This window comes from Quercus suber, unplaced genomic scaffold (assembly GCF_002906115.3).
Source record: "Quercus suber isolate HL8 unplaced genomic scaffold, Cork oak 2.0 scaffold_177, whole genome shotgun sequence".
Taxonomy (NCBI): Eukaryota; Viridiplantae; Streptophyta; class Magnoliopsida; order Fagales; family Fagaceae; genus Quercus; species Quercus suber.
In genome coordinates, this window is record NW_027069637.1 from 1,204,950 (window position 1) to 1,232,082 (window position 27,133).

General features: G+C 33.3%; 2 protein-coding genes across 3 annotated transcripts; one reads left to right on the plus strand and one right to left on the minus strand.

The window, feature by feature from the left end:
• Nucleotides 1–3,542, plus strand: LOC112010636 (F-box protein At5g03970). Of its 2 annotated transcripts, none has more exons than XM_065778275.1 (2): nucleotides 1–246; nucleotides 2,174–3,542. In XM_065778275.1, the coding sequence occupies exon 2, from the start codon at nucleotides 2,210–2,212 to the stop codon at nucleotides 3,425–3,427; it is 1,218 nt and encodes a 405-aa protein (XP_065634347.1). In that variant the 5' UTR covers nucleotides 1–246; nucleotides 2,174–2,209; the 3' UTR covers nucleotides 3,428–3,542. The 2 variants fall into 2 exon arrangements, with proteins under 2 accessions (XP_065634347.1, XP_023898747.1); XM_024042979.2 differs by having other exon boundaries at nucleotides 2–246; nucleotides 2,193–3,542.
• Nucleotides 3,543–10,106: 6,564 nt separating this feature from the next.
• LOC112010640 (myosin-9) lies at nucleotides 10,107–26,636 on the minus strand. Its single transcript, XM_024042985.2, has 38 exons — nucleotides 26,057–26,636; nucleotides 24,509–24,637; nucleotides 23,177–23,320; nucleotides 22,914–23,059; nucleotides 22,662–22,818; nucleotides 22,489–22,547; nucleotides 22,002–22,161; nucleotides 21,745–21,894; nucleotides 21,524–21,660; nucleotides 21,284–21,430; nucleotides 21,043–21,144; nucleotides 20,751–20,808; nucleotides 20,567–20,668; nucleotides 19,883–19,920; nucleotides 19,527–19,653; nucleotides 19,273–19,443; nucleotides 18,968–19,099; nucleotides 18,710–18,819; nucleotides 18,515–18,575; nucleotides 17,980–18,157; nucleotides 17,568–17,773; nucleotides 17,356–17,475; nucleotides 16,110–16,208; nucleotides 15,612–15,833; nucleotides 14,333–14,472; nucleotides 13,745–13,856; nucleotides 13,607–13,654; nucleotides 13,225–13,479; nucleotides 12,967–13,122; nucleotides 12,657–12,860; nucleotides 12,361–12,504; nucleotides 12,002–12,072; nucleotides 11,802–11,901; nucleotides 11,663–11,719; nucleotides 11,498–11,554; nucleotides 11,285–11,365; nucleotides 11,054–11,136; nucleotides 10,107–10,562 (listed from the first exon to the last, which is right to left on the minus strand). The coding sequence occupies exons 1-38, from the start codon at nucleotides 26,057–26,059 to the stop codon at nucleotides 10,439–10,441; spliced, it is 4,590 nt and encodes a 1,529-aa protein (XP_023898753.2). The 5' UTR covers nucleotides 26,060–26,636; the 3' UTR covers nucleotides 10,107–10,438.
• Between the last annotated feature and the right edge of the window lie 497 nt (nucleotides 26,637–27,133).

Below are 27,133 nucleotides of genomic sequence, written 5' to 3' on the forward strand. Positions count from 1 at the left end.
TAAGAACGGGATGAACCGTAGGGAATGTATAGGTTGAACTGTATGCGTAGTATTCTTCCATTTGTTCTTCATTCATTTCCCAAACCAAAATGCCATAACCATTGCTCATTACAGATGTGATGATCATGGAGAGGAGACCCTTTTCTTCTGCTTCTAATCTTCCTGCTATGATTCCAATGCTTCCCTAACTACTATTTGCTTTTCTCTTTCTTGGGTCACCATTATTTTAGCTCACAGCAATTGCAGGTTGGTTCTCTCTCTCTCTCTCTCTCTCTCTCAAGGTCAACTGTTTTTCCTTTATTTATTTTAATGTAATTCTTTATCTGGGTTTTGCTTTATTGATTCATTTGTTTGCTAAGAAAGTAGAATCCTAGAAATTGGTTGTTTTGGGTTTTATGTTTTTTAGCTGGTTTGGTATCAAAAGAAATCAGCTTGAAAGATTCAACTGTACTTGGTGAAGTGATTTTATTAGGCTCAGTTTTAGTTTTAATGGGTCTCAAATAATATGAAAAACAAATTTTAAAAGTTTTTCCTGCAGTTTCTGGGGAACCAAATAACATTCGTTAGTGCCCTTTGTGATTGTAAAGTTTGGTGGTTGTCTAGTTCTTTTGGTTTTCAATTGTTTTTCTGCAATTTAGTAATGATTGGGTTGTCTATGTTTTTACAGTATGACATTGTTTAGAGGGGATCATTTATGTCGACTCTTGCGGTGACTAATGTGTATGAACCCCGTATTTCACAAATTGAGAAAAATTACTTTGTATTGCTTTTGTAATATTGGAACCTACTTTCTTAGAAAGCTAATCTTGATTGCAAATACAATTATATGAAGAGAGAGGGAATAATGACAATTGCTGGTTCTTCCTACAATTGGAACAGATATTCTGGAATTATGTAGCATTTTACTTGCTTTTGACCTCTTATCATCACATTTAATTTTCCTTCTTTAATGATGTCTTAGAGAAAATCTAAAAGGAGACCTTATGTATATAAAATTAAGAGGAACATCCAGTGTTTTTAAAACTGCGCTTAAAGCTTAAAGCTCAAAGCCCCAAGGTCTAAGTGCTTTGCTTGTCTAAAAAAAAGCTCATTTAATGAAGTGAGCTTTAGGCACGCTTTTTTGGTGCTTCTTGAAGAAGCACAAAGCACACCTAAGCACGCTTTTTTATTTTATTGCTAAAAACGATATGAATCATCAATATTAATTGCTTGATCTTGAAAGAAATGACATGGACCAATGATTTACCATACAAACACTATTTTTAAAGGTGTTGTATTGCACAACATTTTTTATTTTATTTATATGTTAAAAGATATGAACAAGATTAATTTACTATTCTTGTGCCTTTTGGTCTTTGATATTTATATGTATGTTGATTGAACTATATACATAATTTCATCATAACTATTATGGTTGTATATTTATAAAGTACAAGAGAACTATATAACATGTTATGTTTAGACTTTCTACAACTTGATTATTATGATATTGTCCCTTGATAATTGTTTTCAGTTAAATAAATAAAATATTAAGAATTGAAATATCTTAATTAAAATTTGAACTTACAAACATTCTACAATTGCACTTATCTAATAGGTAAAATATATGAATTTTGAGTAATTATGTTTTTTTATTATATTGCAAATATTTCTATTAAAGGTTATTAGATATTATATTTGAAAAATGTGTGCTTTACTTCAATTAGGCCATTTGCGCTTTGTACCTAGGCTCCAAGAGGCCTATGTGCTTAAGTGCGCTTGATGCTTTTACCAACATTGGGAACATCATTAATTGTCTCTCCATTTTTGGGATCCTTCCTTTTTCTTTTTCTTTTTTTTGATAAGTAATTTTTAGGATCCTTCCTATCCAACTATCATTTTCTGTAGTGCAAATTGACTCCATGGCAATCATGTGGCAAGATTACTATGAAACATAAGTTAATTGATTTGTCCCAATCCTAGCATTTCCAAATTTTTTGTGATAAATAACTTTTTTTTTTCAAATTCATTAAGGTTAATTCAACATGAAGTTTCCTTTATGCTCTCTATTTCTCTGTTTTAAATATTTTCTTAGTGGTGTCCCATCTGTCTCCATGTCAATTGAGCTGTGTAAAAAAAATATTATTATATTCTAGGCATTTTCAAACCTTGTTTAGTTATTGCAATGATGTAGTGGGAATGTTCTTTAACAGGATATAATCTTGTTGAAATGAAGTATGAGAGAAAGGCCCACGATAGTGTTCATGCTGCATTAGCCTCTGATGATATTTTATGTGAGATTCTCCTTCGACTGCCAGAAAAATCTGTTTTTAAACTCATTCTTGTATCGAAGAAGTGGCTTCATTTGATATGTAGCAATTCTTTTCGTTCTAGTTACCACTCTTGTTGGCGGGAAAATGTTCATCTTTTGGGCTTCTTTGTATGCAATTTTCTATACCTTGGAAGACCTCGAGATGGCTTCCGTCGTCCCCCATGGGAGCCTGCACTTCCATTATTGTCCACTTGTAAAGAAGGTGATGATTTAAAGTTTTCTGGGATCCTTAAACAGCTTGGTTATTTCATTGACTCTTCCAATGGCCTTCTTCTTTGTGGTCGCCACCCAATGACCTATTATGTATGGAATCCCATCACAAAGCAACCATACCAACTTCCTCAACCACAGCAGTTCTATCGAAGCTTGTGCATGGCATTCGTTATTGAGGATTCTCGTGATGATGCCATCTGCTATAAGGTCATTCGTGCAAAATGTGTATGCAAACCTGTTGATGTCAACACTGTCTCCATTGAGACTTTCTCTTCGAAGACCAGCACATGGAAACAATCTACTCTCACTTGCTCTTCAAGTTTTGCATTGTGTCCTCGAACTGTGGCTACTGTGATCAAAGGTGTTGTTCACTGGTTTGCAGTACAAAGAAATCTTGCTATTTATGATCCATATCTTGGACTGAGGCGTATATCCTTGATTAAACTACCGGCTGGTGAGTTGTCATATGATTATGAAGAGTCTGTTCTTGGGGAGTCCTCTGATGGACTTTTGCAGTATGGTCAAAGCAGTACGTTGGGCATTGAGATATGGGTTCTTGAGAAAGAACAAAGTAGTAACTCATCCATATACAAGAGTACACGTTCAGCGGAAAGGTGGATTTTAAGACACAAACTGAGTTTCAGAGCAATGTGGAAGCAGAATCCAACTTTCACTGAGCATTCTAAAGAATCCCAAATATTGTCATTCCTTCCTCGGAATTCTGAATCTGTCTTCATTAGATCAGGATCAAATATATTTCTCTATGACTTCGAGAGCAAAAGGCTGGAAGTGGTTCATTATCAAGGCCGTGGCTCTTCAATTTCGTGGGATTCCAGTAAAATAGTACCGTACTTCAGGCCAACTTGGCCTTGTTCTTCTTATGTCAATGATTTAACAGTATGACATGATTACCCACTATTTTCATGGAGAATTTTCTTATTGTGGCTCAAGAAATCCTTACCAGTGACCTTTGTTTGGTTTAGTTGATTTCATTTAAGAGTTTAGAGCTTTTCCCTTTGCTGCTATATGTTGGTCAATGCTTTAGCTGTTCATACATCTTGTTAACTGTTTCTTAAAAAACTCTAATGTTACCTTTCCCTGTTTCTCCTTTTCAGGGCAATTGCCAAAAAAAAAAAAAGTATGTTTAATGATTTGCTTTTCTTAGTCCATATCCTTGCAGGTACATAAGGAAAATAAATGAATAAGAGAAGACATTTATTTAGAAATAATAGTTACAACTTATAAGTGCTGCTTGAGCGCCCAGAAAAAAAAAAAAAAAATTAGTGTAGATAAATCTGTAGGTAGAAGTCTTTGTAGAGTGTAGACTGAGTTTTGGTCTTCACTGAATAGCATGGTTTGGCTTCTCGAAGTGAGATGATGAACTAGGGTTCAGCTCAGTTCACATGGTTGATATAGAAGTCTCTCGTAAATCATAATGGTATGCCAAGTAACCCATGAAAGCTCAGTTTGTGTAGTAGCACTTAGTCTCCTTTCTTTTGAGCTAACAAATAGTAGCACTTAGTCTTGGTTGCACATTCCCTATACCCTTGTGGTGGTAGAGTTAGTGGTGTAACTGGTATCAATGGGCCATCTATGTAATACCTGCATTACCTTGCCATAATTATAATGGTTTCTTTTTTTTTTTGAGGGGGATTTATAATAGTTTCTAGAGTTGAATTGATGTATTACGTATTTAATTTGTACATTATTTTATCCTATGATCACTACAAAATAAAATAAAAGAAATATATTGATACACAGATAATTAATTAGAAGTTATGGTCCAATTAAGAAACTTAAATGATTAAGGGGATGCCATTTATATATTAAGTTAAATCAATGACTTAATAGCCAAAAGTCTCATAACTTAACTGGCCGGTATTTTTTGATATTTTTAATGAAGACATCTAGGATTCTTTAAGGTTTGACGAATTAAAAAAAAAAAAAAAAAAAGTGAAAGCCACGCTTAACGTTTAAAGTTTTTTTTTTTTTTTTTTTTTTTTTTTTTTTTTTTTTTAAGAGAGAAAAAGCTTTAAAGCTAAAAGTAGAGAATCAGGTTTCAAGGAGGTATTAGAGGCGGCCAACGATTGGAAATAACTCTCTCTCTCTCTGGTCTACTGGAATGTCCGAGTGAATCTATTCATGCATTAGATTTCGAAGCCTTGGTCTGATAATTTCCCATGAATTCTTTTTGTTTTTTTTTTTTTTTTTGATAGTTACATTTTATTGGAAACTCAAGGCTGTGCTAATTAATTTTATGCTAAAATGCATATTACACTCTTTAAGTTCGACTAAAATTCATTTCAGTTTTCTAATTTTACTTTCATTCAATTAAGTCATCTAAGTTTTATATTTTTTCAATTCATGCATTTTTTTTTTCCAATTTCATTAAAAAAATTGATGTTAAGTATGCAATTAACTAATGGAAAAAAAAAATTTGAAAAAAAATTCTCACATAAAAAATCTATAAAATATTTTTATTAAATTTATAGATTTTTTTTTCATGTGAGAAATATATTTTTTTAATGGAATTTTTTTTAATGAAAATGGATGGAATGATTGAATTGAATAAATTTGAAATTTAGGGAATTCAATTGAATGAAAGTAAATTTAGAGAACTAAAATGATTTCAGTCAAATGTAGATGGTGAAATTTGCGTTTTAGCCTTAATTTATTATTTTTTTTTTGGAAAGAGTAGCGTTTGCTTGTGGTGATAGCTCTTTATTGTCAGACTAAGACACCAATTGGTTTTTGGTTAATTTTAAGTACTTAGTTCCAAAGTACATTCGCACCAACTAAAGTATTCAAATTCAGGGTGCTAAAACTCCCAAAATGTTATTTTAGCACCCCAAAACACCAAAAACCACCCGCCATTAATGCATTCATATTTGGAGTGCAGGGTCTCTTATTATTTCATTCAACCCATTTAAAAAATATAAATATCTCAATAAAATAATAATAGCCTCATCACACACACTATTCGTGTGCTTAGAGGCTTTTCTTTTTTAGGTTTAATGTCAAAACATTCCATTCATCCCAATTTGATGTTATTCATTTGTCCAATGATAATTATGGATTTCCCAATTAATAATATAGTTAGGAGTGTGATGATATGTTGCACCACACATCCACACAAACTAATGACTTCAATGCTATTTCAATTATAAATTTTTGCTCAATTAAAGAAACATATAAAATGACATCATAAGGACAAATTTGAAAATTTATTATTATTAACATTAGTAGAAACCCTCTCCTCTCCTTCGGCCCCTGTAAATTCTCTAAAAAATCGAAATGGACTGAACTTGACTGAATGAACTGAAATGGATAGAATGGACCGAAACATAAGTTTTCATTATTTTAGTTGATATTTCGCATTATCATTTTAATATCATAGTTTACAATAAATGATAGAGGATTGAGAAAGTTATGGTAAATAATCATTCCAATATTATATTAATTCTTTATTTGGTTTAATGTCAAATCTTTCTTTTATTCCAATCCCATATTTATGCATTTGTCCAACGATATTATGCATTTGCCAATCACCCACATAGCTAGGGGGGTGATGAGACCTAACACCAAAAAATGAAAATTGAAATAGCAAGCCATTAGTTTGTGTGGATGTCTCTAATTGGAAAACACATTGACCTTATAATAGGATGAATGGAAAACATTGTAATTTAAAAAATAAAAATAAAAATAGAAGAGCCTTTGAGCTCACACGTAGTGCGTGTAAAGTGACTATTGCACCAAGATTATCATCCAAAAAAAAAAAAAAAAAAAGGTTTCTTCTAAATTGAATGTGTCAATTATTTAATTTTTGAAAAATCATTTTAATTTCAAGGCTAATTATATCGTGAATTTTAACTTGTGTAAATATCCACTTAGGTAATTAGAAATGGTAAAATTAAATTCGTGTATAATTTCGTATAAAAAGTCTAAAATTTAACCTTAAACACATATAAAAAGCTTGAACAAAGAAAATGACAATTGATCCTACAAATGGTAAAGTTGTTACTCTTAGAGGATTTTGAAACACTTCATGTCCTAATCACAATGTATAATTGTGTATTACAGCTCTTCAAAGCCAATTGGCACCCCAAACCAAAAACTTTAAGATACCAATTGATTTTTGGTATAAGCAGAACTCTAATATCAGATCTTTTATTCAACAACAATAGACTTTACCAGTTAAGTTAACTAGAACTCACTTATCTAAAAAATTATTTAACTTAAGCATGATCAGCAATATTGTTCATTGAAAAGATTGGATGCAATGTATTTTCAACATTGAGATAACACTCCCACATGGAAATAGTAAGAAATATGTGTTCTAATAATTATGATTTTAAAAGTCTTTTTTTTAGTCCCTAATGTTTTATTTTAAAAATTTCCACATTTTCACGCATAGTAAAAGAAAAAAAAAAATCATAAATCATAATTATCTTGTAAAATTTATTTATTTAATAATTTCACTTACATTAATATCTTAATCAATCCAATTAAGAACCAATCAAAATTAGTTATTTAGAATCACATGATATGTAAAAATGCTTATTAATGTCAAACCTTGATCTTTTGATTCGATGATCCAATCATCACATTTAGAACGCTATATTTTACAATGGAATTTGTGTTCATGTAATGGTTCAAATGACATATTTGCTCTTCAAGTGATTTGAAATTATGATTTTGCCTTCGAATGTTTGGATGTAAAATGAGATATCTACATATGACATGTCGTGTTTTGATATTAGATCAATACTTATTGAACAAACTAGCCAAGTAACCCATATGACACTTAGAAACTTAGTCTTTGTGTGTCCTCCACTTCATCATCTCTACATAGTGAAGTTTGCACACTAGGTCCAAAGATCCTCCTACTAATTCGTATCCACCTCATACGGGAAGTCAAGCCCAAAAGTCTCGGTGTCATTACCCACTCCCTCCATTACACTCCCTACAAGGGACATGATTAAATTCCTAGAAACATGGTCAAACCCTAAACCACTAAATAAGCACCAAGCCTCCTTTATTCTAAGGTACGAGTAAAATTTCCTAATTTTCTCACTTTAACTTAGCCATCGGAGGGTACTTGGCTGACACCATATTAGTGCACTTCGTAAGTGTTTCATCTATGTGTTTGGACTAAGTGTTTCATTCTCCATCTCTTCTGACACTACGAGTTTGGACGATTGACTTACTGACGGTTTTGTGTATCATCAAATATGTTGCATGAGTTCTAGTATTATCAGACACAAATCAATCATGAACATTATCACCACAAGAGCAAAATAACCACTAAACTAATTGATTTTCTCCCATATCTTAAAATAATTAAAAAAAAATTCCAATTAAATTTATAATATGATACTACCGGATGTGTAAAGTATGGTATTAAATTGAAGATAAAAACAACAATCATGTGATTATGATTATATAAATACAAGATCAAAAATATAATTTGGTTCATGAATTATGTATTAAATTCTAATTTTATCCCTGAACTATTGTTGTGTCAATTAGTCCTCGATGTTCTTGTAAATGTTTCAATGTTACCCTTACTCTTTCTTGCTGCCAAGCCTGCTATTATACAAATGATGTCAGATCACAATTTTCACAAAATTAAGCATGGCATTACGTAACAGATGTGACTCGTGAAGCCATGTCGCCTTAAGTGATTCAAGTGCCTGTAAGGGTGTAACAATGTAACATGGCACTATCTTCTCTAATTTTCTGAGATCCACAAGTGCCAAATTAACCATACAGGGGTTGTGCTAAACACTGGAAAATATTTTACACAGCATTTTCATATACACTGTCAAACACTATAAAATGAAAATATTTTTTTTGCAAATATTTTACATGTAAAATATTTTACCTTTACAAATATTTTATTTCAAAACAAACGGAGCGTTAGTGTCAGAAAGATAGAACAAAAGTAAACTTGAAGCATTTTTAAAATTTAAAGACTAAATTGACAGAATTAATAATTTAAGGATGAAATTGAAATATGACACAAAATTTAAGGACTAATTAATTTTAACCTAAAAACAATGTAAAGGTCATGACTTTCCTACTCACTAGACTCATGCAAATGTTAACCTTCGAGTAGTTGAGTTGCGTAGCATGCCTAATTTGTGTTAGCGGGAATAAACTTGAATAAGGATATAACTAAAAATAAATAAAATAGAAAGAGAATGAAAATGAGAAAAAGAAAAAGGGAGGTAAGCAGCAACGATTAAAATTTTCATTTACCATTTGTTTATATATTTGCCTTCTGAATGATGTTTATAGAGTTTATTGTTTAAGAAATTTCTATAGAGGTAATTATAGGTTTACATTTTATTAGCAAAGTAAATCTCACATTGTAAATTTATTGCAAATATGTACAACATTGTACAAATTTTTTTTTTTTTTTTTTAATGAACGAAAAATGAATAGAAGGGAGTGACTTGAGTTGGCGTCTTCTACTTGGGTGTGATCAAATTGGTGAGTTGGTCAACATGATAAAATCAGCATATTAATTCCAATTACCCAAAATTTGGAGATCTGAAGTCCTCTTCTTCTTTTTTTCTTCTTCTTCAAAAAAGGTTAGAATATCATGTTGTAACTTTCAACTTTTTTGGTTCATATTATATCCTTCTTGATTTAAATATTTAGTTAATAAAGTGCAAATTTTTGTCTACCATGATTTTTTTTTTTTAATAAACCATGTCACATGAAATTTTTTTGGTTCATGCTTTGGCCCCCCTTAGGTTCAAATCTTGGTTCCGTCCCTAGGCGTGATCATAGTAACACTCAACCCGCTGGGTTTGGGTCTGCGGGAGTACGGGATCCTGGTGATCCATAGTTGTACACCCAACCCCATCGAACATTGTACATATTTGTTTAGTCTATAATGTAAATCTCACATTACTAGTACAATATAAACTAAGAACTTTCCTAATTTGGGGTCCCTTTTCTGAAAACTCATTTCTACACATTACCCTCATCTATTGCTTGTAACTAAAATTTTTAGAAACTTCAGTATTAGCCCTTACAGCCAGTGATCTATTGGTCTAGTGGCATTTCCTCCAGTCCTTCAATGGAGGGGCTTAAGATTCAAATCTTAGTAGGAACATTAATGTAATGGGAAGAGGGAATTTAGGGATTCTAACTTATAGGTTAGGGTGAGGACAATGTATTTGTTTAGCCCAAAAGAAACTGCCAAATTTGTTGCATCCTCAGGGATTAGTGGCTACTAGTGGCCATTCGTAAGTGTGTGTTTGGATTAGCTTTTTGCTGAAAATGAGTACAAGTAATATTGTACCGAAATTATATAAGGCTCTAAAAAAGTATAAGCAAGCAACTAAGCTAATAATATAATGGAAAAATGCTAATCCAAGCTCGCTTAAAGTCAAATTCTTACTGTATATCTAGTAATTAACAACCAAGTATGCAAGAAGAAAAACACTCCAAAGAAAAAAAAAGAAAAAAGCACTGTAAAACTAACCAATAAGCAATATATAAAAATGAAATCTTACAATTATCAATATAGCACAAAACTTGTAAATACAAATACAAGCAAGAAGCCTCATTAAACGGTAGATAGTGACAGCTTTTGTAAAATGCTATATGCTTTTAATTTCTACCCCTTCATTGAAAACTAGTTGTACATTACTCTGGATGGGAAGCAAAGGCATCCTGCTTCCAATAATGAACTACAGTGGGGGAGCAAAGGCATCCCTACTTGGAACAATGAACTATATATGGGAAGATAATTTCAAAAAATGTTTCTAATGTTAAAAAAGATTAACAATGTACAACCCTATGATGACATCCACAATTAAAGGGGTTGCAATGTGAATCTATATCTTGACCGTGGAGATAGATGGAGAGGAATCCCATCCACTCATGCAGTGAAAGTGATTACTCTGAACGAGGAAACATGAAAGAAAAGCCTGAGTTTTCACGAATAAGTGGTGGTGGTTCAATATCGGCGATGTCTATTTGCTCCATGGATTTTGATAAGTCATCAACTGAAAATGGAATGCTGCACACAGGTGATTCTAAAGGTCAGTGACAGCCACAAACTAATGTTCTGAAAGCATGTCTAACAACTGTGCAAGTTCTGTTAAACAAAATGAAGTGTTGGTACAATTCCTGCATATGAATTCAATGGAGTATTTTTTTAAGCATTAATTAAAATCCAATTGACTCTTCATCATAAAATAGACTGAAAATTGCACCTAAGCAATGTCTCAGGCTTAGAGTTTTGGCAGTCATTGATAGTTATGCATCATGTATTCTGGCTAAATAAAATAATTGGCACCCAGTTTTTGAATCCAAAAGGGAGAACCAAATGGGTGGAGGTTAGCCAGTTTGTGTATAACAAATTGGCAAGCATCAGTTTGCTACCAAAAGGTTAGTAGCTAGTAGCTTAGTGAAATGCAACTCAAATTAGTTATATAAAGAATAGCAACTGAAGCAAAACAAAAAAGAAAGGCTGAAGGCCTCATCACATAGTTGAACGCTGTTACTGACCTTGAATCATCATCCAGCAAGAATGAATTACTAACTGCATTGTTAGAATCTTCTGTCATCAGCACCCTCATATTGGAAATAACCTACACAAAAACAGTAAGATGGAAAACCTAAATATCATCTGCTTTTGATTAATGTTTGTAATCTTATGGAAAATGAAAGCCTATCACTCTGCTTGGTAACAAAGATGACTCGGACCTAGTTTGAGTAATGGCATCCATAAAAACTTACATCTGAGGACACACTATGCGTGCCATACTTGTCATCCCAGTACATTGTACTGATCCGATAGAGCTGCTGTATACTAAGGACCTGTAAATGGAAAAATCAAGTTCATTGAGATCCTGGGAAGAGATGAATGTTGAATTTTTATTTTTTATTTTTTGCTAGGCTGGTCAAAGTATAAATTATATTTATTTTTAAAATTGGATATATATCACATACTGGGCAAAGATCATGGCTTATTTCATCCAGTGTTTTCTTTGGTTTTTGATGTATAACCTGAATCAGAAAAGAGAATATTTCAGAACACCACTATTTGTTGCTTCTTCATCATTGTATCAAGGTAATGGTGTAAGAAAAATAATATAACAAAGACAAGAGGGATACCAGAAATCCGATTGCCTGTCTAATATGCTTGAGCTCATCCCAAGACGAACCTGCATACTGCATTTTTTTTTTTTTTTTTGGGTTATTTAATATTTATATATCACAAGATTGGAGTACCATGGCAGTGAATTCAAGGTACCTCATCTGTTGCCTTATAACACCAATGTTCCAATTCAGCCAATCCAGCCTTCACGTATTCACCATTGCTAAAAGAACAGCACTCTCGCCTTAACAGAAGACTGCAACAAAAAACAGTGTATGCAGGATGATAAGGGAAAATTTACTTGCATAAGACTTGCAACCAAAAAGCAACCAGATATTGTAGCATGGATTTTATACCTGTTAAATAGTTGAACATTGATGAAAGAAAATATTTGTGTGAACACCTTACGAACTAAAAACGGGGGTACCTAGAAAATGGAAGAGCGAGAGAGCAAGAGTTTAGCAAAAAATATTTCACCAAGAACACACTCAAAATGAAAATCTATTGAATGACATCCATGATCCATGGAAAAAGATCCAATCACGATTTTGTTAATCCATTAATCATGGTCATGAAAGCCATAGCTGGCTTGGAACATGATGGTCACAAGCAATGTCAATGTGCACCACTACTGAATGTTAATTTCTATTATATGAGTACAAAGGAGAAAAAAGATGATATAGAAAGGAGCAGAGCCAAGATAAATTCTACTAACATGATTTTCTTTCAAAGTGTTTAGGAAGTTTCCAAGGCTTTTTACAATCCCTTGCCAGTGAGCAATCAATGCTCGCTGGGCCTCTGTGTTTGCAACTGAACGCGATGATCCCTTAACCAAGCTTGCTCTGGATATTCTTGGTGCCTGTTTCATCATATCCAAACAATAAAGTTCAGTTTAAGTGGTTTGGAAAGGGGAAAAGTAATTAGAATGACTAAACAATAACCATAGTGAAACATGAATTTGGCTCTATAAAAATAAAGTTTAGTAAGTCTGCAAAAACCAAATTTATAAACCTGGATGCACAATCCAAGCAATGGAGAAATTTCTTTCTTCAGATTATCTCGAATCATCCCATAAATCTTTTCTACATATGCTGTAAGCTGCTGTTTAAAAAGCAAAGCTGGGTACTTGGCTTCAACTTGCCGCAATGTATCCACTCCATTCATGCTACCATTGATCAAGGAAATATTCACTCCTTGTGGAGCACCACGGAAACTCTAAATAAAAAAATAGAAAAAACATGAATTAACAGAAGAATTGAAAATTTTGAACATTTTAACAAGAAACTAAAAAAAAAAAAAAAAAAAAAAAAACTATATTTACTTGTGTCATCCTCCCAAATAGAGTTGCTGATGATGAACGACGGCGTTGTGGGGCCATACCAGCAGCACCACTTGCTTTCAAAGTGCGCTGGAGTAGTAAGAGAAGTGTTGAGGCATTGGATAACCAATAGGCCAAGATATCATTGTTATCCTGGGTCTGAAATCCAAATGCAAATATTAAAGTTAAAAAAGAGGCTTCTGATTTTTATAAGAGAAAACAAAACACGGTACCCAGCATATAAATCTGGGAATTTCAAACCTCGATAGCATTGCCAATGGTCTGAATGATCCGATCAAAAACACTAGTCCTCTCAACTTCAAATGATCTCCACTGCAAAAGGCATTTATATATGATGCAGGCAGCAATAGGCCTATTCCCTGCAAAGTCTAGGTGTTGGGAAATACATCTTATGAGCAACTCTTGGTTCTCCTGCTGCTTCTCATTTAGGGATTTTTGGGGTTTCTCCTCTACTTCAGAAGGATCCCTATGATTTATTGGAGGAATATGCACATCCTGATTCATATACCATGTGATCAACAAATGAGAAAAATCAAGAAGTTCATACTGTAAGTTTCTTTTCATCTTTTTCCTTTTCCTTGAGAGTATAATAATACTATCAGTTTAGAAGAGCTTTACTTACCAAACCTATCTTTGTATCCATTCCAATATGACCACTTTCAGCAGCTCTCTGTCATTAGTCAGAGAACAGGAAAATCTCTAAACTATTAGGGATATCAAATATTAACCAACCTTCAATATTAATGGTTTCTGAACTTACCTGAATAGTTGATCTGGAGCGTCCTGAAAGGAACTTATTAGGTGCCATGGATACAGCTTGTTGACGCAGGACTTGATTCTCAGATTCCAAATTGGAAAGTTTTTCCTCTAGCCTAATCAAAAAAATCTAAATGCTCAGTTAACCAGGTATGGAAAGTCAAAAACTACTGATGAATTTCTTTAAATAAATTGTGATTTGAACTCAAATAATATGCAGGCCATGAATAAATTTGAAACCATAACGATGTTAATTGGTGCTAGAAATTGATATAGGAAGTTTAATGCGCTATATATATAATGCATAAGAATAAAATAAAAAGAGAGGTCCAAACACCTTTTTCAATCTTAATATATAATTTTCCATGTCTGATGTATTTCTAAAATCTGCCACAGTCAAATACTACACAAGAACATGTAAAATTGCTAAATTCTAATTACATACAGGATCATGCAAAACCCCATCTGACAAATTTGAGAGTCAAACTAATTATGCAAAAACCTTATGTAAAACATTCAGAGGTGAAACTTACTTAACATGTAAATGTAACTATAGGAGGATCAGGATGTCATTCTTGAAGGATCATATTACCTGGTTAAAGATTCCTGGAGCTGATGAACTTTCTTCTCTGTTTCTTCTAATTTTTTCTGTCGTTCTTCACTAGATTGTTGGGCTTCATTGTATTTTCTTTTTGAGTCATCAGCACTTTGTCTTTCTGATTCCAATGATGTCTGTGGTGGTTATGTAAATAAATGAACTGACCATGCTTTACTGTTACCAATATGAACATATTGCTGCACACTCATACACGAAGCTGAAAAACATGTTGAACCTTTGAAAAAAAATGTATCCAGTCCTAGATGGTACACAAATCTTACATGATGATGTGAAATAATGATTTCAAGAAATGAAATTGCACATGGTGACCTTATCACGTCTTGTTACTTAAGTCAGTTTAGCTATTTCATTGACAAAAGTAGCATAAGCTGCAGAACATGTTGAACCTTTGCAAACTCAGATGATTCCTATGGTACATGGATTACAAATCAGACAAGATGCTGCCACAAATTGACTGCAATGACTTCATTCTAACCAAGCGACCTTTGTACCACATCTTGTTACTTAGGTTGCTTTATCTATTTCAATGAAATGGTGTAAAGTGTTATTGAAACCTTTAACCTATATTAAGGTAAAATGATTTAAAGCTATCCTAACTGCAAGAGTTTGTAAAGTTAAGACTACTCTTCACCAAAGTTATTATTGTTTAGTCACCTCTGATATTTGGATTCCCATAAATACCTACTCTTGTAAATGAGCAGTCTAATTTTATTTGGCTAATAAAAGTTTAAATGGTGATATGGAAGTATAGATCTTAATAACAGTATAAGTTTTACAGTTTGTGCCATTGAATTTCCATATATTGCCTTTACACCTATCAAGAATCCATGTCAAATTACAATTTTTTGATACTCCTATGGAGATATGCATGGTCATCATGCAGTTGAGATGTTTGATCCATGTCTGTTTTCCATCAGCAGCAATTGAATTTGTCATAGGTCAGCAAAAGGCATTGTTAAATAAGCACTTTGAAAATTGCTTCCTCACCCTCACACCGATATGCCAAATTGAAACTTAAACTCCTCTAACACATAGGGTATATGGTGTTAAATTGAAAAGTAAAAGAAGTACTGCTTTGCAAGATGCTGTTTTTGAAAAATGCACTAAAAATGAAAGAAGCTTTGATTGTCTATTCCGTGCATCATTTAAGAAAATAATTCTGGTTTTTTTTGGTGTGAGAATGAATACTATATATCACACATTTGATTCAACAGAAGACATTAGGTAAAGTTTATTGGTTGAACTTTCTAACCCTTAGGTTCTGCACTTCTGCTGTTAGAGAATCAATTTTCTGGGTATCTTGAACAAGAACTTGAGTTTCTTTAATAACAGGAGGTGCTTCTTCAATAGCCTTCTTTGCAGCCTCTCGTTCCTTGACAATTAATGCATTTGCTTCTTTAACTTTGTACTGCAGTTCTTGCAATGAATTCTGCAATTTTGCCACCTCCTGTGCTTTTGCTTCCTCAAGGTCAGTCTGCATACATTACTCTAAGGTATGAGAAAAATTCACATGAATAGAAAGCAATGGGAATCTCTTAGTTCTTAAAATGAAGAAAGATCAAACAAATGTTACTGACCAATTTTGACGTCACATAGTATCTTTTAAAATATGGTAAAGCAAATTTTGCAGTAGTATAGTGCTACTATGCAAGGTTTCATGGTGTAAACTTTTCATAGAAGAAGCATACAATGGATATTAGCAATATTCTTGTATACCTAAAACTACCTATTTTCAGAGCATCAGTATTACCCTTAAACGTTTTTCCAATTGTAAACGCCAAGTGAGCTCCTCTACATGTTTTTCAAGCTTATCCTTTGCTTCTTTAAGTGCACCTGTTTCCCTCGCAGCCTGCAAAAGATTGTATGTGGATCTCATATTCAAAATCCAATATAAGACATAATAGCCTCAATATTCTTTTATATCGATTACTGAATTAATCAAAATAGAATAAAATAAAAAGAAAGAGCATGCAACTCTCCACTCCATCACACATTTTGAGTAGTTTGACAATGCCCTTTAAAGAGTTTATATTACAATTCAACTTTGTTTCAATGACTATTAAAATAGAAACATTATCTTTCCAAAATTCTATTTTCTTACAGTTGTGAATCAAATAGTAAGGAGTAGAAATTAAAATGATCATGACTAGGTTGGTTACACTATTGAGGCACACAATTAACCTTTTTTAGATGCATGAACCATAGTTCCCAACTACTGTCATGAATTATTGTCTTTGCATATGATATAGCTCCATGTATACATATCAAGGATGCTATAAAAGGCCACTATGTTTTTACATTTCTGTATCATTTTTTTATCCTTCTATGCATTTTTTAAACCTTGGTGTTTATATTAAAAGTGGAATGTTGATGTATGGGCATCTGATATGCTCAACTTGTCAATTGCTAGGCTTATCATTTTACTGTGCGAATCTTGTGCACTCAAATGTAATATACAGATTATTTTTCAATGTCTCCAATTTTGACTGTAAACCGCTCATTGTTGTCTCTTGTGGCATTTCCCGGAGATATAATGCAAAATTTTCTCATCTAAAATCTTTAGTTCCAAAAGCCCATATATATTTTTATTTTATTTTATGTATATTGACCATGTTAAAAATTCTCCATTGATATTCCCAAATTTTTTAAAGCATAACATGACAATTATTACAAACATATTCTTATTTGGACCAATGTTAATTACCATCAGAAAATGGTGTGCATTAAATCCTATTATCAAAACGGTGCTCATCTCCTTAATGATTCACCAACTATTTCCTTTAATAATTGAGATGCAGTGCCATGTATGCAATTTTTTTTTTCATGGAGAGTACCATGCATACACTTTGCATGCTGTTATGGTTAAATGATTAAATAATTTAAATTCATCATTCCTAACAACTTAAACTTTTGGGAGAATCGGTAATTTAACGTGTGCCATGTTGCAAATGCACAATTATTTAAGATGGTTAAGGGAATAATTGCTTAATACTAACCATTTTGAGCTTTCTTAGTTCTCTCTTTGCAATTCTTCCCCTCCATCTGCATTGTGTGACTATTGTACCCCTCTTAAGCTTCTTGTAGTATGAGGCAGCTTTATAACAACGCCATCTTGCCTGCATTTTTCTACCAGTGAGTATGCATTTTTGACAACTGACAAACGTAGAAAAGTAGATTTCCAAGTGATACAAGTCTTAAAGTGTATGACCTGAACCAAAATTGCCGCTTTTGTGATCTTCTTAAATCTGAATTCATTACGAGCAGCCATTGCCCTTAAGCCTGTTTGCAAGACAAGAACAGAGAAATGGAGTTTGTGATATCTTTTCCAGGCTTGGTATCTGCGTGTATTCTTCTGAATTTTCTTAGCAGCTGCCTCCCTTCTCATTTGCTCAAAAATTTTGCAAGCCAGTCTTCCTGCAATTTATACCAAAACACATAAGAATATAAATTCAAAACAGAAATTGACTGAGCAATCAACTCATGCCCTAAAGACCTGTGCCAGGCAAAGAAGGGAAAACATAACTAAATCATTCTGTTCAGGGGACTAAGTGATCTTCAGGAACAGAACAGCATACAGGTGTAGAACTTATATGTGCTATCACAATTTTCAGATGGCTCACCTCTACATATAGATTGTACAACTATGGTAGCTTTCCGCAGTGCAATAAACTGTTTACGAGCAATATGGGTTCGTATGCGCCGCTGAATAGTTTTTGCCGCATTACTCAGTACTTCAGCTCTCCGTGCATCTAATTCAGCCATCTGACCAGCTCTTAGGAACATTTTTGTTTTACCTATCTGCAAAACGATTTTGCAACACATTCAAATAAATTCTTTTCTAGCCACAGTATGGATTGGATGAATGGGAATTCATTATACTTAAAGAAATAACATCCACACATGCATAGCTTACTCCACATCTACTGATAGTAACTCCATCATTGCAGCAGTTCAAAGATAACACAAAAAATACATGAATGCACACGCACACACACACACACATAACTCCATGCTGCAACATTCATGGGTCTATGTAACATCTGGTTAAAACTTAAGCAATTCTAGGAGCTTATAGGAGATGGATGAAACAGGATCAGTAATAAATTTAAGGATTATCAGTTATTTCTAAAAGCAGCAAAGGAACTCCGCAAGTACCTGAAATCCTTCAAGCCCCACCTTTTCCAGAATTTTTTTGCAGGCAACCTTTTCATCAACACTGCTCATAATAAAATAAATTCAGAAAGTAGAACACCCTCATGTATTTAAGCATACATGGTAAATTTCAACAATTTCCAGTCAGGGATTCTATTACTACATGAACAGAAATATATGCTAAAAGAGCCTACTTACTTTCCTTCCACGACCTCTGTGGCAAGAAGACCAAATCTATTTATGAAGTCAAAGAAAGGACGCCGAGTTGGGTATCCAGCACAACTGATTCTGATTGCCTCCAAAACACCCTACAAGGACAAATATCAGTCATAGCAGAATACAGAAAAGAAAAGGAACAAAGATGAAAGATTAAAAAAAATAAATGAGACAAATACATTTTCAAAAAAACTAGATTGTGAGAGAGAGAGAGAGAGAGAGAGATTATATTTTACTCACACCACAACGCAGTTGCTGCATGATGTTGACATTTTCAAATATGGCAGGTTTTAGAAGGTTGTTTGGCTTCACACATCTTATGTAGTGAGGTTCTGTAGAACTTAGTGTTTCCATCAACTGCTGTAGTTGTAGCTGCAACAATTAGATCATAAAAACTTAGCTTTCAAGTTCTAGCAGCTTAAAAATATTTTGAAGTGTTCAAGGGAAGTCAGGCAAGCTGGTGCTTGTAGATGAAATACATTGACTAAAATCTATCTTCAGGTGAAATCAACTCCAATAGCCACCAATATCACAGAAGAAAGTACCTTAAAACGAGAACCAATTGAAGAAAACTTAGAAGATTTAGATGTCTCTTCTGGAAGTGGAGGAAAAAGCCCTGCCACAAAAGGACATTTGGAATCATCCAACAAGTCTTGATGTTCAGGAACCACATAGTCCTTGTTTTTGTCCAAAAATTGGTCAGATTGATAAAGGACCTGAAAAGAAATGTTATGGGGTAAAAATCAAAATGGAGAAGCAGCCCTCACTTGCAGCAATAAGCTTGGGTAATCAACTATACCTCTCCAGCATAATGAGAAATGGTGAAATCTGTGCGGGATAGCTTTGGTTTTGTAAAGCGCTTGTGATTTTTAAATGTCTGATACAGCTTGTTTGCGAATGTTTCATGTGTTGACTTTGGAAACATGCTGAAAAACAAAAGGGACTAGTTATCAAGAATGAAAAGAAAGAGATATGTGAAGTTCAACTAGGAGTTTAATCTTGAAGTTTAACATAATCCTACAAAACTTAAGCAATGCAATTTTCAGATTTCTTCTACCAAAACAAGGAAAATAAGTGCTTGAAGTAAACTATGCCCAACTTCCTTTGAAATGAAAACCAAAACTTCATAGCAGAAGTGAGATAAATTTTTTTTACCAAGCTTCATCAAGGAGAGCAATGATTCCACCAGGTTTCTGAAAAAGGAAATATCATAAGTAAAAGACATGATTGAAATACTCGCCTGAAACAAATGTTCATTCAAATACAAAGACATATAATTGAGCTAACAAGCTACTCAAAACTAGTGGAAGAGCACTGCTAGTTGAAATGCTAAATATATGTCTGTTTAATAAGTCGGGTACAAATGGGAAAAAGAAAATGATTTCTATAACGAAATACAAGTTAGAAGGCACTGCTACAATGGATCCACAGCCATGAGCTTCGACAGTCACACAACTATATCATGATTTAGTATAAACACAGAATAGGTAAATTCTCAACCTACAAATATTTGCTTGACCTGCCTATTTTTATTTTTACTTTTCATGGGGCAGGGAACCTGATAAGTGCTCACCATTGAAATCACGAGACACACAATACTGTTCTACAGTCAAATCCTTGTTGACTGGTAAAAGTTCTGTCATATGCAAGCTTTTTGGTCCTCAAGAAATGAGGAAAAGAAGCGAGAGTTGAATCAACTATGTATGGATATGCTTAAAAATATGTTCTTACTAGTCAAATGAAGAGGAGCCTAGGTTCCTGGAATTATATTTTGTCCAGTTTGGATCTAATAACAAAAAAAAAAAAAAATGGTGATTTGAATGAAGAAAAAGGAATAACCTTTTCAATAAGATCTAAGACATCTTGATTATCAACAAATTCAATGTAGCTCCAATCAATCTCCTCTTTTGTGTATTCTTCTTGTTCCATCTTGAATACGTGCTGAAAGTCACCACCAGACAATCTAAAGTTAAAAGAGTGACTAGACTACAGCTGAAGTGGTCAATATGATCTGAAACATTACCTGGTTGAAATGTTGCTGCAACTTTTCATTTGTGAAATTAATGCAGAATTGCTCAAAACTGCACATCAGAGTAAGCTGAAATTAACTCATGAAGAAGTTCCTAACCCATTAAATGTGATTTCTTGTTCATATTAAATTATTTATTTTAATATATGTTTGTGTGAGTTTGTATGTGTATATGGTATCTATGTGTGTCTATCTCTATATGTATAAATTGTGCACGCGTTTATGTATATAATATGTGTGTATATATATATATTTCTATGTAAGTATTGTGTTTATTAGTTGTTACCTGTTAGTCTTAAAGCTTTCAAAACCATAGATGTCAAGAACCCCAATCAAAGATTTTGAATTAGGATCTTGTCCAATTGAGCTATTGATTTTATCCACCAACCTGTACATAATCAGATGCACTCTGTTAGCATCAAATGAACATCTAAATTCACATTATCTTTATGTTTCAAGTAGTAAGTAGGAAAATTTTGATCAATTGGGTGATAAATGTCATCATATTACTGCAATATATATCTTACCAGTCAAAAAGTCGAGAGTATATTGTCTTTGCTAAACCATCCCGGCTAACTGCTGCACTTTGAGGATCAAGGCTCCGTTTTATCACTTCTTCTGGAGTGATCATGACACGCTTACATAATGCATCTTCCAAGGCCTCAGCATTACACCTGAAATAAATCAAAATTCAATCGTTTCAAGTTCCAACCAAATGAATGGGGACATATTAGAATATTTAGGAACTATTGCAACAGAACTCATACATGAGAAGGTCAGCAGTCATTTTAAGATGGAATTTGGCTTTGTCATCTTTTGGAACCGATGAATCAATTTCCTTTCCTTTAGCAAATTCAATATTGCCAAGATGAAGAATTGCAGCAACAACTCTGAAAATTGCTTCCTGAAAGAGGGAGAGAGCTCAGAAGGTGGTCCTTCTTATCTATATGTAATAAATCAGTTAAAACTTTCCTTGAAAAGGATGAACCTGTTCCTTGTCACTTATCCCAACAATTTCCATCGCTCTCCTTGTGGCAAGATAATCATGCGCATCACTTACACCAACCAGGTCATAGCAATTTGACTGGTTAAGATAGTGAAATGATTTAGGGTTTCCCAACTTGTACTTCTCAATTTCCTGTTAACATTAACAACTTTAGATGAATTTTCTAATGAAGTGAGATAAATGAAACATGCAATAAATAGTTAGGAAATCACAGAGCTGTCATTCCAACTGGAAGATACCTCCTGTGGTGCAGCACAAAGAAGGTAGAAGCAGTGATAGTTGCGTTCAGGATCAGAAATTTGGCAAACACGAGACCTCTCTAGAAGGTAAGTTCTTATAGCTGCTCCTGAGATTCTCCCTTGTTTATCAAACTGAATCTCCACAAATTTACCAAAACGGCTGCAACAGTATTTATTTAAAAAGATCAGTGTCAACCACAATAAAGTCCAAGCATTCAACAACTTTTGATTCATTATATGTGAACTAAAAGGAGGTAGCTCCTGTCAGACTAATAATTGCTTAATCATTGAGAAATCTAGTTGCAAGTATGCAGCTATTTAGAAAAAAGATTATCTTTCAATTAAATCAGCTTGGTGTTGTATTCTAATCAGTGTAAGAAGAATGTCTGGGTTATAGCTTTTGAACTTACAGTAAATTTATAAATTGGATGTGAAGAGACATAAAGTCAACATTCTACTATATTGCCTGAGTGGATGAGTGGCTCACCTGGAATTGTTGTTCCTTACAGTTTTGGCATTGCCAAATGCTTCAAGGACTGGATTTGACTGCAGTCAGATCAATTAGAATGAAACAAGAGGAATGTAAAAAAAATATAAGATAAAATGGAGCAATGGAGATTTCATTTAATTGAAAAATGAGATCCAGGTTGTTGAACATACTTCAAGAACTTGTTGCTCAACTGTCCGTCCTTCAGTAGCAACCCGGCCTCCTAAAAAGGCAAGGTATTGCATAAGCATTTTCGTGGTCTCAGTTTTACCTGCTCCACTTTCACCACTGACCAGGATTGAATTGCTTTTCCCCTCATTTATCATTGCTCTGATTTTAGTATAAGCATTAGTGTTGCATTAGTGTTGAAATTTGGTTCATTGATAAAGAACTTTATAGAAATAACAATGGAGAATAGGGATAACCTGTATGCAACATCGGCAACTGCAAAAACATGCGGGCTTAGTTCTCCAAATGGTGCTCCCTTGTATTGTTGCATCATATGAGCATCATAAAGATGCGGCAATCTTTGAAATGGATTTATGGCAATTAGAATATTTCCGGTATAAGTCTGCCATGATATAGGTGAGGTACAAATTATTAGTCCAAGGTTTCAGAAGCAAGAGTAATCACTTAAAATGGTTATTTTCATTAGATTTTATTAAATATAAAGGAGAGGAGATCTTACATAGATTTCATTCAGTTCATATCTAATTTTTAGGTTTTGCAGAACTCCAGGCTCATGCAAATAAGATAACTTTGTCATGTCATCAACTCCACCAGCAGGAGCTTCCACATCTTTTGGATAGATTTTTGATAGGTTTTCCACAACCTTAGAAGTACCAAAGTTGAAACACAAATTTTCAGTATGTAAAAACAGTATAATATAGCAACCTAATACAATTTTTTTTTTAAATGCTTCACTGTGAAGTTGCACTCATTTTTCTAGTTACTATTATAACCAATATCTATAAATATGACTAGGCAATAATTCTGCCTTGCAAGGTTTTTTCTAATTTAATTTAGAAAAAGAGAAACATGTGCTACCATGACAACCAATTGTACTTTCAGCAGTACACAATTTATTTATTTGTCATAAAAAAAATGATGCTTGTAATTTATTTAAAGCAGCAAGAGCTGCTTATGAGACATGAATTTAGAAGCACAACAAACCAAAATTATATGCACAAGAAAGATAAGAGTATTTTAAAAATTATCATTCTGAAAATGTATTTAGGAAAAGTTTATGGATGTGACTTAAAATTGCACTGTGTCATATAAGTCTCACTTTGGATCATAGAAGAACAAGTAAAAGAAAAAGAAATTTTGAAAGTGATAATGTATTGGCTCCATTTTTGAGCATCTTTAACTATTCCAGTCTCATTCTTTCTGACATCTAAATGGAGGCTAAAGAAAATCTGGAAGGTAAAATGAGTCAAATGATACATAAAGAGAAAATAAACCTTCATAATCCAACCAAAGTCATTGATGGGAACAACAAACAAAATTAACAAAGAATGTCTACAAAATGGTAACCAGGAAAGACCACTTGTTCCCCCATAGAATGCAATGTGATTTGTCAACAAAGGGGAGAAAACATCAAGGATGTAAGTACAGAGTTTGAGTGAAAAATCATTAAAAATTTATCTCAATTGAAATTTTTAAGAATAATAAGGGTAAATTGCAAATTGCACTCCTAAAGTTTGGGGGTGTTTGGATTTTACATCCTAAAGTTTCAAAATTTGGATTTTACCCTCTAAAGTTTAGGAGTGCTTGGATTTTACACTTCCAAATTATGAAACTTTAGAGTGTAAGATCCAAACATTTCTAAACTTTAGGGAGTAAAATCCAAACACCCCTAAAATATAAAGGGTAAAATCCAAATTTTGAAATTTCAAGATGTAAAATCCAATTACCCCCCAAACTTTAGGGGTGTAATTTGCAATTTACCTGAATAATAAAAATAAAGCGAGGATCCAAAAAGTTAAGCAATTTATTTAAATTATAGGAAGGTAAATACCTTCCTCCCATCAGTAGTCTGGATCTCAGCTTCCTGTCCATTAATCTTTGACACCTGTCCATCAATCCAAGCTTTTCCTGGGTCTTCAACCCAGACATGAGAACCTACATTGATATTCACTGGAGTTCCCTACAGATGCAGATACCCAAGCATTAAATAATAGCATAGAAAATTTTATTTTAAATTTAATTATAGAAACAACAAAGATAATACTGGTTTCAGTCATAATTAATCAGCACAACTCTGAACATAATTGTGAGCATTTGATGCTAAGTCAATCGAAAAGTTTACATTTAAGTTCTAGCATATGGTCTTGTATGTACTAATTTAAATAAATTGGAAATCTGTTCTAACACAGAATTGTCTTGTAAAGCTATCACGTGACCCAGCTGTACACCTCATATTGCTGGAATTTCATCTGTGTAATTTGTAAAACAAATATCACCTTCACCTCAAGAGTTTTTCATTTTCATCTACATCATTATGTTTCATGAAATTTCTACTTGAATTTTTCCTGCTTGCGTATTTGGAGGGAATAGCTTAAACAGTAGTATACTTGAGTGCAAAATGGTAAGAGAGTAGCAAAGTCATTAAAAAGCCAAATAAATCTTTCATTACAATCTCATTGCTTCAATGCAACAGCATCCCAATTTTCCATCATAGTCTGATTCCAGTATAAGTATGCACTGGGTAATAATGCATTTTAACCTTGGGCCATGTGATAAGTAGATTGACTAGAGTCCATTCCCAGTGAAGATGTTGTCTATTACTTATGAACGGTTAAACAGGTTTTCATTCCAAAGCCAATCTTTCCAAAAGCCATATATGTTATTAGTCTAATGTGTGTTTGGCAACTGATTATAAGCTAGTTTTTTTTTGCTTAAATTATCAACTGTTTGTGAGTCTCACACTACTTTTTGTCTCAGCTTTATTTCAAATAATATAAGTTTTAGTTTTTTTAAAAATAAGCTAGCTTTTAGATTTTTGTCTCACATTATGTAAATAAGCTACCGAAAATAAGCTTTTTAAAAGTTATTTAGTGTTTCCTAGCAAAGCACAATAGCATTTTCATTAGCATAAATTTTCACAAACATTTTACTATCTGGTATATTCCTTTAAATCTGACCCCTCCTCTCAATCTTGTGACCACCATTAAGCAAATATTCATATTTATTTCTTCACCCCACATGCTAGGATTTTGTAAAGAATCACCAGACTAAGCAATTGCTTTATTTGATCCAGATAATCACCATCGGAGTTATTATCTATTCTCACTATATTCAATTATCAACATTTTTATAGAAAAGTCTAAAATGAAAAATGCTCCCATAAACTTCACAAAAAAAAAACTTGAGGAAAGATTGAGCCTGATCAGATATGACATTGCAAATGCACTAACTAGATATAAACAAATAGTCATATTAAAAAACCTAGGAAGAACTACCATATATGTTTATAACTTACAAAGTCTTAAAAAAAGAGTCCAATAGTATAAACCACAGCAAATTAGCTTTAAAAAAACCAAGCAAATAATCAAAGCACGCATACCATTTTTTTAAGATTTCGATCAAAGCTCAGCTACGTACAAAAGTCTTGCTTCATAAAATCATCAGATGATGGATTCAAAGATCTAATTCCCTTCAACTCTCCAGCTCAAAATTGGACTTTCTTGACCACAAATACCATAAAATAAAACGACCCTTTTGCCAAAAAAACCAAATTGGAGTCAAGTAGAATAAAAGAAAACTCAAGGAAAAGCCAATTTTTCTAGGAAAAATTTTCTGGTGAGGGAGTGACTCTCTTATCTCCAGCCCAAAATTGCACCTTCTTCGTCACAAACACCCCAAAAGACAACGACCCTTTTGCCAAAAACCAAAATGGAGTCAAGTACGGTCGAAAATAATGCCGGAAAATGCCATTTTTTTCCTGGGAAAAATTTAGCTAGAAAATGAGGGAAAGAGAGAGAAAAAAGAAAAAAGAAAAAGACTTGACAGTTGTGTATGTTTGTGTGTGTGTGTGTATGTGTGTGGAAAGGAAGTGAATGTTGGGATCCGAAATGGTTTCTGGGAAGTGACATTCTTCAAGAGGTCCTGTTAGTTCGGTTAGCTTTCCTTTTGTTTCGCGCCAATTCGTGGCTGCTAGCAAAGTCATCTCTGTCTCAGTTTGTGTTTGTGTGTGTTTCTTAACGGAATGTACTGTGTGTCTGTTGGATTTCTCAATGGAGTGAAATCGGTTCTACTTTAGGCTTTTACATCTCCTCAAATTGGACGTGGGATTTGAATCATGGTATAGGATCAGACGGATGTGGACATATTGGCCCTTTTTGTGTGTTTGATTGGTACCCTTCTTTGGGATGAGAAGGGACTAGCTAGAGTCTGTATAGTGAAGTTAAATTAAATAATAATAATAATAATAATAATAATAATAATTGATTGATTGATTGAAAGGTGTATGATGATCGATGATATGTGAAAAAATGAATGAGCTTAGCTTTTGGCTTCCAACTTATGAACTTAATTTCCTCTCACATGAGGCAAATGTCATTGTTGTATTTGTATCTCGTAATTGTCCCATTTTATGACTCATGTAGACAGGATTAATTATTGTAGTGCACAACTTGCCATA

What these genes read in the sequence shown, in the direction of transcription:
- LOC112010640 (XM_024042985.2), bottom strand. An exon ending in TGCAGCAACATTTCAACCAG is followed by an intron (nt 20,669 to 20,750) that starts GTAATGTTTCAG and finishes GGTGACTTTCAG; the next exon opens with CACGTATTCAAGATGGAACA. An exon ending in CCATTGGCAATGCTATCGAG is followed by an intron (nt 13,123 to 13,224) that starts GTTTGAAATTCC and finishes TTTGGATTTCAG; the next exon opens with ACCCAGGATAACAATGATAT.
- LOC112010636 (XM_065778275.1), top strand. Translation starts at nt 2,210, where the DNA reads ATGAAGTATGAGAGAAAGGCCCACGATAGTGTTCATGCTGCATTAGCC.